The 13,739-nt window shown below is 31.7% G+C and overlaps 1 protein-coding gene across 7 annotated transcripts in view; it reads left to right on the forward strand.

Annotated features, from left to right (window-relative positions):
- STXBP5L (syntaxin binding protein 5 like) overlaps window positions 1-13,739 on the forward strand; it is a 419,550-nt gene that overhangs the window by 315,846 nt on the left and 89,965 nt on the right. For all 7 annotated transcript variants that reach the window (XM_017513535.1, XM_017513534.2, XM_017513536.2 and 4 more), the window contains one exon: window positions 10,561-10,626. In XM_017513535.1, coding sequence (XP_017369024.1) covers window positions 10,561-10,626 — 66 coding nt within the window. The remainder of the gene's footprint in view (window positions 1-10,560; window positions 10,627-13,739) is intronic.

Below are 13,739 nucleotides of genomic sequence, written 5' to 3' on the forward strand. Positions count from 1 at the left end.
TCAACATAGGAGAAGCGATGTAAGAATAGTTAAAGACAGACTGTAATGAATCTAATAAATAGATGCCCATTATATTCTCTAGAACTCCCATTAAAGAAAATAAAATAGAGAGGTAACGCCAAGAAGCCAAAGAGATCATAAAATGGAATACTAAATATATTTTATTTTCTCAAAAGACAGAAATGAGGAACAGTAGAAAAAAGAACTGAGAAGACAAATTAAAAACAAATAGAAAGATGACAGATATAAACTTAACCCCACCAAAGATTATATTAAATGTAAATAGAATAAACATTCCAAAAAAGAAAAAGAGCTTCTGAGACAGGACTAAAAAGAAACAAATACCAAGAACAGTATATAGGCTGTTTATAAAAGATGCACGTTAATTAGTAAAAAATTAATAGGTTGAAAGTAAAAGAAGGGGAAAAGAATTCCATGAAAACACCACAAGAAAGTCGCTATGGCTATATTAATATTAGATGAAGTAGACTTCAAGGCAAGGAGATAAATTGTTCAAATTAATAAAATAAATTACCAGAATGATATAAAAATCCTATATACTTGTACAAACCTAATAAATATTCAAAGTATATGAAGCAAAATCTGGCAAAGCTAAGAAATAGACAATTCTGCTATCATTGCTGGAAATTCATCATTTCTCTTTAGTAACTGACAGAACAAATACACAAAAATTGGTAAGGTTATAAAACACTTAAGCAACTCTCTTAACCAAATTAATCTCATTATATACAGACCTACACAATGCAATTGAAAATACAAATTCTTTTCGTGTAAACATGTAACATTCACAAGGATAGACTGGGCCATAAAACAAGTTATAATAAATTACAAATAATTGAAATTAAGTAGAATATGTTCTCTGGCCACAAAAGGAATTAAATTAGGAATCAATAATATGTATAAAATGTCCTAATGGTTGAAAATTAAACATCTCTAAATAGCCAATGGCTTTAAAAAGAAATCACAAAGGAAATTTTTAAATATTTTTGAACTGAGTGAAAATATAAACACAACTTATCAAAATTTATGAGCTGCTGCTGAAGCAGTGCTTAGAGGAAAATTCAGAATATTGGATGCTATGTTAGTTTTTTTTTAGTCTCAATTTCATGACCTAAAACTCTTGATTAAGACACTAAAAAGTAAGAGTGATGAAACCCACCCAAAGTAAAAAGAAAGGAAATAATAATCATCAAAAGTGAATGAAATAGAGGGTAAACCAGAGTAGATCAACAAAACCCCAAAACAGTTCTTCAAAAATATTATATAAAACCCTAACAATACTGATCCAGAAAGAAGAAACATAAATAATTAATACTAGGAGTGAAAAAAAAAAAAGCATTACTGTGGATTCTACAGACATTAAAGATAATAAAGTAATATTATTAACTCTATTCCCAGAAATTGACAATTTAGATTAAATTAAGAGATTTCTTGAAAGACAAAACTTACCAAAACTGACACTAAAGACATTGAAAAATATATGTAACTCCGATCATTAAAAATTTTGAATTCAAAATTAAATACCCACAACAAAGAAAACTACAAGCCGTAGATGACCGCACCTGTTAACTCTATCAAACACTTAAGCAAGAAGTAACACCAATATTATGCAAGTTCTTCCAGGGAATATAAGAAGGAAATCTTTCCAGCTGTTTGTTTGAAACCAGCACAATGTTGATAACTAAAACTTGACAAAGACAATAAAATAAAAGTACAGGCCTGCCTCGTTTATGGAACTACAGGCAAAAATCAGAAATAAAATATTAGCAAATGGAAAGCAGACATATAAAAGAAAGATAAAGCATCATAACCAAGGTGGATTTATCCCAAGGATGAAAGTTTAAAATTTGAAGATCAATGAATGTAAAATACTGATTAACATAAGAAAGGAGAAAATAATACAATCATCTCAATACATGTGAAAACATTTGGCAAAATTAGATATTTTAAAATAAAAATCCTTAACAAAACAAGAATAGAAGAATATTTCCTTAATAGAATAAATCGTACAGTGAAAAATCTGTAGCATCATACTTGATTGTGAAATACTGAATTTTTGTTTTTCTAGAATCAGTAACTGGGGAGGATGTTGACTGTCATCATTTTCATCCAACATTGTAGTTAATAACCTAGTAAGGACAAAAAGCAAGATTAAAAAATAATGTGTCTAAAGATTAGAAAGAAAATGTTAAAACTCTCTTTACTTGTTGATGATGTATGTAGAAAACCCAAAGGAAACTACAAAAATAATAAGTGAATTTAGAAAGATTGAAGAATGCATGTCAGTAGACAATTAATTATATTTCTATATACATAACAGCAAACAATTTGGAAATGAACTTTTGAAAAATACCATGAATAGGATAGACTTCCAGCTGGCAGCCTGAGGAGCATCATGGAAAAACATAATTAGTGAAAGCTATTTTTAAAACAACCATGTAAAGTCTCTGGAAATTGTCCTAAGGGCATATAGCAAATGAAGAAATATTTATTCAAGAAAATCTACTGAAACTTGGTAGAAACAATGAGAGTCTGTGGCACTTGAACCACAACTCACTTAATTCCTCTCCCCTTCCAGGTTACCAGCATTTCTCGTCCCCTCCAGCTACAAGTTGAAGAGACCAAATTCCTGGGAAGTGTTACCAAGAGGTCAGAGGCTCCCTTCTGTCCATCCCCAACTCACAGGACAGAAGCTCTACCCCAGGCATAGACCTCAGTACCATAAATACTGATTGCCCTTACCCCATCTTGCTCATAGGGCAGAAGTTACATGCTAGAAATGATAAGCCGAGAAGACCAGAGGATACCACCTTTGCCCAGGGCCCAGACTAGTGAGTCAAGGTTTTGACCAGGAAAGAAAGTCAGTCTACAGGAATAGAGAGCTTCAAAGTGCTCCCCAAAGTGACTAGCCTTATATGAAACAGTGTGGGAAAGTTCAAGCCTAAGCGTGCTCTCAAAACCAATGGGAAATTTGATGATAATAAAATGAGAGGAAGTAATTGATAGCACCTCTTAATTAGGGGCAACAAACTAGGCCATACGTAAGCTAGTTCACCAGTGAGAACCAAGGAAAGAGACTCCTAAGAAGAGTCTTCCTTGGATTTAAACCTCAAAGACTAGCCTCAAAAATTACCCCTTATCAAATTAAATTAGATCAGAATACTGTACAATATAAGTCCCAGGGGACTGTGAAAAATAATAGAACATCTGGTGGATGCTAAGGTTTAAAAACAATAAAATAATAGAGCAATTACCCAGCTGTGATTTGGCAGTGTAATAGCTATGTATGATATCAACAGAGACAGGCAGCTTAACAGAGAGATGAGGGAGCTAGTCAAAGAGAACCCTGCTGAAATTACTGCCATCCCACATTGTATGCATACGGAATACTGTGCCTTCTGAGAAGCAACACCAAAGTCTTCACAATATAGAGGAAATAAACCTCACAAAAATAGCCTAGCCAAATCACTAAATAAATAAATAAGCAAACAGCAAAAACTGGAGAAGGGAGAGAGAAATCAGTCATTAGTACCCAGAAGTGCTACAATATATTACCTAAAATATCCAGTTCTCAACAAAATATCATGAGACTTGCAAAGAAACAAAGTGTGGCTCAGTCACAGGGAAAAAAAGGCAACAAAAATTTCCTGTGAGAAAGTGCAGATGTTGGATTGAACAGACCAAGAGCTCAAAACAACCATTATAAACATGCTTAAAAAATGGATAGACACTATACTTAAAGAAGTAAAGGAAGCTATGATGACAGTGTCTCATCAAATAGAGAACATAAATAAAGAAATAGAAATTACAAAAGAACCAAATGGAAATTCTGAAGTTGAAAGATACAATAAGTGAACAGAAAAATTCAGTAGTAGGACTGAACAGATTTGAACTAGCAAAAATAACAACCAATAAAATTGAAAATAGATTGATAGAGACAGTGCATTCTGAAGAATGAAGAGAAAAAAATGAAGAAAAATAAAGCCTCAGAGAAACATGGGACACAATTAAGTACACCAACATATACATAATAGAATTAGCAGGAGAGGAGAGACAGAGAAAGGAGAAAAATATTTGAAGAGATAATGACTAAAAACCTCCCAAATTTTATGAAAATCATTAATCTACACATTCAAGAGGTTCAGTAAACTCTGAGAAGATAAATGGAAAATATTTACAACCAGATGCATCATAGTAAACATGCTAAAAGGCAAATACAAAAGGAAAATCTTGAAAGCAATAGGAGAAAAATTGCTTGTCACATACACGGATCTCTTACAAGATTAACAGCTCATCAGAAACAATGGAGGCCAGACGGTAATGGGACGGCATATTCAAATTGTCAAAGGAAAATACTGTCATTCAAGAAACTTATATCCAGAGAGGAACACCACACACTGGGCTTGTTGTGGGGACAGTGGGACGGAGAGCATTAGGATAAATTACAGGTACTAATATATGTGAGTCTTAATGCCTAGATGATGGGTTGATAAGTGCAGCAAAACACCATGGCACATATTTACATATGTAGGAAACCTGCATGTCCTGCACATGTGCCCCAGAACTTTAAAGAAAAACTCATACCCAGCAAAAGTATTTTTCTAAAATGTAGGTGAAATAGTCATTGTCAGATAAACAAAAACTGAGAGAATATATTATTAGCAGAGCCATCTTACAAGAAATACTAAAGGAAGTTTTTCAGGCTGAAAGAAAATGAACCTAGATTTTCATTTAAATCTACACAAAGGAACAAAGAGCATTGTTAAGGTAACTATGTAATTATGAAAGAGTATAAATACATTATTTCTTCTCTTAGCTGATTTTTAACACAGTTTATAAAACAACACACACACACACACACACACACATATATATATAATTGTTATTTGGGGATCTATAACATATAGAAATAGAATACATCTGTCAATAACAGCACAAAGGAACTGAGTGGGAGCAAAGTTGTGTTTAAGTAAACAGATTATTCCAGATGATAGCCTGGATTCACCAGAACAAATAAATATACAAAAAATAGTAAATGGTAAATAAGGAGGTTATAAATATATGCTTGCTCTTATTTCTTAGCTTTTATAAAAGAAATAAAAGTATATAAAGTAGTAATTATAATGTTTTATTGGGTTTGTAAAATATATAGATTTAATTTGTATACCAGTAACAGCACATAAGAGGGAATACAGCTATTAAAAATTAACATTTCTGTATCTCACTGGAATTAAGTCAGTATACATCTGAAGTAGACTTTGATAAGATGTATACAATAAGTTCTAAATGTATATGGTAACTTTTTCCACTAGGAAATCTCCAAAATATATGGTGAAAGATTAATTAAAGGAATGAAATGCTACACAAGAAAATATTTACTTAATGCCAAACAAAGCAGTAAAAGAGGACTAGTGGATCAGAATAAGAAAAGAGACAGAGAAAACCAAAAGGAAAATGACAAGTGTAACCCAACTATTAAGGGATTAAACAATCTAATCAAACGACAGACTATGAAACTTCTTTTTAAAAGTCAAGATCTGACAATATGCTGTCTATGAGAGAGATATTAGATTTAAAGATGTAAATATGTTGAAAATGAATCGAAAAAGAACATATGAACCACAGCCATAAGAAAACTGAAGTTACTATACTAATACTATTAAAAAAATAGATTTTAAAGCAAACAAAATGTCACTAGAAATAAAGAGGGAGTTTTATAATGATAAAAGTGTCAATCAAGATGATATAGTAATTATGAACATACATGCCCCAAAAAACAGAGTTACAAAAATATCTGAATCAATATCTAACATGATCAAAAAGAGAAACATAACAATAATTGTCGGAAATTTCAAAACTCCACTTTTAAAAATGGACACAAGAACTAGACAGAAGATCAAAAAAGAATTAGATGACTGGGAAAATGCTATGTAGAAAACCTTAATACCAAAATCTCCAAAATATTGCAGAAAGAAACATTTTAAAAATTATTTAAATGGAGGGGACTACCATGTTTACAGATTGGAAGACTCAATTTTTAAAAGATCTTTATTCTATCAAATTAAGCTATATGTTTATCACAGTCCTAGAATAAAACCTAACATATTATTTGTAGAAGTTGAGAAATTGATCCTAAAATTTATATGGAAATGCAAAGGATCTAGAATAACTAAAACACTCTTGGTAAAGGAGAACAAAATTGGTGGACTTTACCACCTGATGTCAAGATGTACCTTAAAGCTGCATTGATTATGGTAGTGTGGTAACTGAAAAAAGAAAAACCAATCATTACAGAATAAAAAGTCCAGTAATAGATCCACACATACATAGCCAATTTGTTTTTGACAAAGGCACCAATAAAAATCAATAACGAAAGTCTTTTTAACAAATAATAGTGGAACAACTGGGCAAACAAATCGGAGGAAAAACGAACTTTAATCCTTACTTCATGTCACAACCAATCATTTTTAAAGTTCTTGAAGAAAACCAAAGAATAGTATCTTCATGACCATAGGTTTGGCACTAACTACTTAGACCAGAATCATAAAGAAATCACAATTAAAAAATAATGAATTGGCTGGGTGCGGTGGCTCACGCCTACAATCCCAGGACTTTGGGAGGCCGAGGCAGGCAGATCACGAAGTCAGGAGATCAAGACCATCCTGGCCAACATGGTAAAATCCTGTCTCTACTAACAATGCAAAAAACTTAGCTGGGTGTGGTGACACATGCCTATAATCCCAGTTACTTGGGAGGCTGAGGCAAGAGAATCACTTCAACCAGGGAGTCGGAGGTTGCAGTGAGCCAAGGTCACACCATTGCACTCCAGCCTGGGCAACAGAGCAAGACTCCATCTCAAAAGAAATAATAATAATAATAAATTGTTCTTCAAGTGAATTAAATTTCTGCTTATCAAAAGACACCATTAAGAGGCCAGGTGTGGTGGCTTATGCCTGTAATCCTAGTGCCTTGGGAGGCCAAGGCCAAGAAGCCATGTCTCTACTAAAAATACAAAAATTAGCCAGGCATGATGGCATTACACCATGTAATTACACCTGTAATTCCAGCCTCTTGAGAGGCTGAAGCAGGAGAATCACTTGAACCGTGGACAACAACACTGTCTCAAAAAAAAAGAAAGACACCATTAAGAAAATTAAAAGATAAATTACATACTGAAAGAAAATATTCACAATGCCTATTTTTGACAAATAATTCTTAAGTATATGAAGAATTCTTACTACTACATAACACAAATAGAAGCAGTCCAACATAAAAAATAAACCAAAGATTGGAATAGGATCAGGAAGATATGTGATTAGCCAATAAGCACATGAAAGTGTTCCAACTATCAATAGTCATCAGGGAAATTTAAATTAAAATCATAATAAAATATTACTATGATCAGAAGGACTAAAATTTTAATTTAATACCTATGTTGGTGGAGATATTGAGCAATTGAAACTCCTGTAAGTTGCTAGGGAGAATGCAAAATGAACAGCCCCTATCATACCATAGTGGAAATTATGGAACTCTTTGAAGGTAAAACATAAATCAAAGATTTTCACATATAGTCATTTATTGCAGCATTATTTGGTATGATAAAGACTGGAAAATCCAAATGTTTCACAATGGAGGACTGTTAGATAAAATGTGTGGTATATTTTTATAAAGATTTGGTAAAGTTTTTTAAAATGGTGAAATTGTTTAAGAAATAAATGTTATTAGAAAAATCAGAATGTGAAACTATCTTTATTGGATTAAAAATCATCCTGGAAGGGGCCAGGTGTGGTGGCTCACGCCTGTAATCCCAGCACTTTGAGGGCCAAGGCAGGTGGATCACCTGAGGTCAGGGGTTCGACACCAGCCTGGCCAATATGGTGAACTCTTGTCTCTACTAAAAATATAAAAATTAGCCAGGCTTGGTGGCACACGCCTGTAATCCCAGCTACTCGGGAGGCTGAGGCAGGAGAATTGGTTGAGGCCCAGGAGGAGGAGGTTGCAGCGAGCCAAGATGGCACCACTGCATTTCAGCCTGGGTGACAGAATGATACTCTGTCTCAAGGGAAAAAAAAAAAAAAAAGGAAGGAAAAAGCCAAAATTATTATGAAATTATGTATTTTTTAATCCCCCCATCACTTTTCTGTATCTTCCAAGTTTTCTAGAGGGACAAAGCATTACTTCTATAGTCCAAAAAATGTTTATTTTAAAATAATAATTGTTTTGAATAACTATATAGTATTTAATGATGATGACTATAAAACTACTTTAGGTTTTTGACGTTGTAAATTGGCACATGGGAGTAGTTTTACTATTATTGTTAGATCCATATTCAGTTTAGTTCCTACTTTCATCAGGAAAGTAGGTGAATTCAGAAGGAACTAGGAAAAACAACAGAATCAATAGACAGTACAGAAATAGAAAAGATGGCATTTTCCAGATAAATGAACTTAACTCTTTAACCACCAAATTTTGTATTTTAAAATTTTGATGAAACTCTTTCTAACATGTACATCATACCTTCTTACTTACTATCTATATTATAGTGACAAAATTTCATCCTACCTCCTAGTCGTTTAACTTTGGAGAATTGATGTAATCACCTGTGTTCCTCTTATCTGTATGATGGGGTTAATATTATAACCCCTTCTCGTTGTATTGGTAGGTGTGAAAAAAATGTATGTAAAGTATTTAGCAGAGAATTAGGTACAAAATAATAGACATTTGTTGCTGTTAGTATTATTACTACAAAGAATGTGTGGCACAGTAGGCATTCAATAAATTTGATTCACTGACTTGACTTATAGTGATGTCTTTAAAAGCCTTTCAGAGATCTGTAAAACTCCCACCTCTGTTAAATGGTCCCAGATAACTCACTCACTAGTCATTATAGTTCCTTTCTCTGCCCATTCTTTGGCTGTTGTTCCACATTACTTTTCTTAATGTTTCAAGTTCTCCTCCTGTTTATAACCTGCTGTTTCTAATTTGCTATCAGATAACACAGCCTGTTTAAGTCAGTACACTTTCAAAGAGTTCCTGGAATACTCTTACAGCAACTCTGTGGATTAACATTTATTGCTTATTTAGCAAAACTTTTTCCTATCTAATTTTTATATCTAAGGCTAAGACTGTGTTCAAGATAGTTTAGTTTGATGAATGCCTATTTCCAGATTAATGGTAATATTTATATCAGTAAAGATTACGTGTACTATGTTATAAAATAGAAATTTTAAATCGGATGAGCATTAAATTGAAAGTCTTGAAAATGTTCAGTGAAGTAAGAAATAGAGCAAACACTTAAGCTTTTCAGCTGGTATTCAGAACTCTATAAGCAATTGAAATCTGAGTGCAGAATAATATAGTATGTAAAAATGCGAGTTCTGTGTCCTAGTCAAGCTCTGTTATTGACTTACTTCTGTGACTTTGAATAAATAGCTTAAACTCTTTGAACTTACAGTTTCTCACTTATAAAACAGAAGAGTTGGGCTAGGTTGTCACAGGCACCTTTCAGTTGCAAAATTCTGTGATTTTTATGGACCTACAGCAAGCTTATTGCTTCAAATTGTATAGAGAAGAGGGTGATGGGAAGGAATAGGAACAAAGATTATTTTGGTCATTGAAAATAGCTCTCAAGTTCTTCTGAGCATGGAGACAGATTAAAATAGAAACTATGAATATTTATTTCACAAAGGAAAAAGTGTGAGACTTTCCAACAAAGGAAGAAAAACCATAATGAAGAACATTTTACAAATGCCATAAAAATACAGATTGGCAAGTAGAGAGAATTATAAAATGTTTATTAATCTGTTGTGCCTATTTTATTTGTCAGAAAAGTGGCAGAATAAAAATTAAGAAATATTAGAAATAAGAGAAAAATATAGTGCTTATCATAAGGAATTTGACATTATTAAACAAAATATAGTACATAATATACAATACAAATTTTATAAATAAATATACAATTTAGAATTTGTAGCAGTTTTTAAAGATCTTTTAAGAGCCAATAACCATATATCCTAAAAGGATATTTGATTAGGTATTTTTTAAATTCCTTCTAATTCTTATTATTTATGATCTATTTTCAAATGAAATTGGGTCATTTATTAAAGTAGCTATTTCTTATAAAAATAATAAAAAGGGATTTTATATCTTTGTACCATCCATGTTTAAATACTCTTGTATGTCGATCAGTTACTGTGTCTTATTTTTTCCTGTATCACTTATTTAAACAAATTTCAGAATAGGCCAGGCATGGTGGCACACACCTGTAATCTCAACATTTTGGGAAGCTGAGGTGGGAGGATTGCTTGAGCCCAGGAGTTCAAGACCAGCCTGGGCAACATAGTGAGACCCTGTCTCTATAAAAAAGAAAAAAAATTAATAAAAATATTTTTTAAAAATCAGAATAATTGACATAGCTTGGACATGGTAAAGTAGTTTTCACATTTTAAAAAGGCTTTTAAACTTAGAGGAATTAAGAAATAAGAATAACCTACAAAATGCTAGCAAAATTTATCTCATTTCATTTCATTGTATTTTCAGGTTTAACTGAACTGAATGACAGTCCAGTTCCCCTAGAACTTGAGCGCTGCAAGTCTCCTACCTCAGGTAAACGTGAGTGGCATTTTTCAGGCTTCTGGTAATTCACTGTAGTAATCTATTGCTTTTTTTCATGATCCTTATAATGTGAAATTTATAATTTTAGTAATTAGGTATAATTCCATTTATTAAATTTACTGTAAGCAAATTGATTTTAAATATCAAATACAAACAAATGTCTTTTAAAATATGTTTATCTCAAAATTAATATCAGAAGTATAAATGCAACACTTTAAACGACATTTTAAAGGAAAGTTATTTTTCAGATACATTAATAACACTAAGTATCAAATAAAAATTGATAATATACAGAAACTTGTCATCTTCTGGCTATATGTGAATTAATGGGAAATATACAGTATATATGCAGGAGCAAATAATACCATTCCTCTGGACCACAGTTTGGAAACATGTATATTTATTGACAAAGAAAAATGATAATAGAATATGATGTGAAGCAGAACATCAAGACAAAGTATGCACCCATTAAAATATATTTAAAATGTGAGAATAAAGATTCCTAGGGATAAATCGTTAAGGTACTATATGTTAAAAAAAATTAACGGTAATTTTTGGGTGGTAAGATTATGAGTGGTTTACCTGTTTTTTAAAATTTTTATATATTTGATAATCTTGATTTTTCTATAATGTGTATATAGTTCTGTGTAAGTATATAAGCATCAAAATCATTAGATCTGTTTTTACAGAGTAACAAGAAATTGTAGTTCCTTTTTATTTACATTATTTTAATTTGAACTTTGTACAAATTTATAAAAGTTTAATAATACCATTATAAAGCAGTGAATCTTGACTTGTAGAAATTAATTTAGAATTGCAGCATTTCTTCAATGTATTCCATCCCTGAAAAGTTGTTAGTTCTTTATTCTTATTCTTCAGGAATCTAGACTATATATAATCTAGTTAAATCCTATGTAAATTTTTCTTTTGGTCATAAATTTTTAATGCTTATTCTATTGGTTTTATTGTAAAGAATGTCTTATTTGTTTACCCTTCCTTTTGCATACTTATTGACACCAGCCTAATTTAGGTATTTATTGCTCCATACCTATGGTATCATACAAAAACTCTAGTAGGTGTCTGTACTTCCTCTCTCTCCCTCTTATGGTTAATTTCACATGTCATGTTGTAAAATTAATATTTTTAAAATATTACTTTGATCACATTTTCCCATCGTTATAAATCTTCGATATCCTAAATCAAATTTACATAACTTAACTTTAAATTCTGTTATAGCTGGCCAGGCACAGTGGCTCATGCCTGTAATCCCAGCACTTTGGGAGATCATGGAGGGAGGATCACTTGAGACCAGGAGCTTAGAGACCAGCCTGGGCAACATAGCAAGACCTGTCTCATTAAACATAATAATAATAATTTTTTAAAAATTTTAAAGATCATTGTAGCTGTTCTACCTTTTTTGTATTTTCATATAACTTTAGAAATAATTTGTCAGTTCACACACAAATGCTTAGATTTTGATTACAACTTCATTGGCTCTATAGCTCAACTGGACAGAATTAACGTATTCAAAAATATTAAATTTTTCATTTAGTATCTCTATTTGTATGTCTACTTTCTCCCGGCAATATTTTTGGGGTTTTTTATAGAGGTCTCACACATCTTTCATTGAATTTATTCCTTTGTGTTTTTTTTTTTTNTTATTTCTTTTTTTAATTGTGGTTAGAATATGAAAATACACTAATATTTGTATATTGAGCTTGCACCTAGAAAACTTGCTAAATCTATTTCTTAATTCTTGTAGTTTGTAAAATTCTTTGGATTATCTGTGTATCCAAGTATGCTCCTTGTGAAAATGAAAGCTCCATTTTCTCCTTCTAAAGGAAGAAAGTGGCTAGGGCCTTCAATACAATGTTGAATAGATGTGGTGTAAGTAGACTTTTTATTCCTTGTGCCCAGTCTCATTGATAAGGCTTGCAATAATTCATAATTAATTATTATAATTGCTGCAAGTTTTTGGTAAATTTGCTGTTTTTAGTCCTCTACCTATGATGTTTCTTCTTTTGTTAATGTTACAGCAGACTTAGAAACATCACCACAACCACTACACTTAATTTTTAATTTCCAAGCAGACTCAGAAAACTGTGCATGCAATTAAGTGGACTGTTTCAAAGCAGGAAAATTTTGACTATTTTTGTATTATGTTACTTGGGGAAATGATGGATTGTGATAAGATTCATTTGTCACTTCAATACTTTGCTTGATACTGGCCTACTGAGCAGATCCCACTCTTCTTTAGTAGCAACTTTATAAGTATTCATAATTGAGGAATGAGAGATTTTTTTTTCCTTATAACAGTTTTGTAATCATTAAATGTTATATTTGTTAAACCATGTGCAATGCATCCTTCTGGGAAAAGTGCTAATGGAGTTTATTATATAAGAATATTGGAAATCATCACAATATTTGCTGATTTTATTCATTTTCCACCAAAGAGAATGATAATTAATTGTGTTATTTATTTATTATATAATTAGAGGGTCATTTAAAGGACAATGTGCCTGTTATTATTTCCAAAATATAAATACAATACATATACAATAGCCACACATATACCTAAAACTACATTCTACAGTCTCTTGCTGTTGTTGTAGGAATTGCTGCATCCAATCTTGATTATCAGAAAAGGTATGGTTTGGGTGAATGCAGAATTTTTAGCCCAATTACATAAAACTAAAACATAACTATGAAATAAGCAAATTTAAGGCTTTAACAGCAGAGTTTACAAAACTAATGAAACGTATTGTCTCTAGAGGTAGAAAAGAATGAGAATATAATGAAAGTGTTTTGATAACCTTTTAGAATCAATAGGAGTTATTAAGGGAAACTAGAAAGGTTGTAATACAGTCTAACTTTTGAGAAATTAAGAAAAGCAGCCATGTCCTCCTAATAACAATATCTTTGATTTATACCCTCAAAAATAGTTCATGAATTCTAACAATGCCCATCCTTATGTTTGTATCTGAATATATCTCCCTTTAAAAAAACAAAAGTATACATAGCATTTAAGAGCCAATACTATTCTTGCCTTTTCTCTCTTCCTTTTTTTTTTTTTTTTTTTTTTTTTTTTTTTTTTGCCTTAGGCT

This window comes from Cebus imitator, unplaced genomic scaffold (assembly GCF_001604975.1).
Source record: "Cebus imitator isolate Cc_AM_T3 unplaced genomic scaffold, Cebus_imitator-1.0 Scaffold494, whole genome shotgun sequence".
Taxonomy (NCBI): Eukaryota; Metazoa; Chordata; class Mammalia; order Primates; family Cebidae; genus Cebus; species Cebus imitator.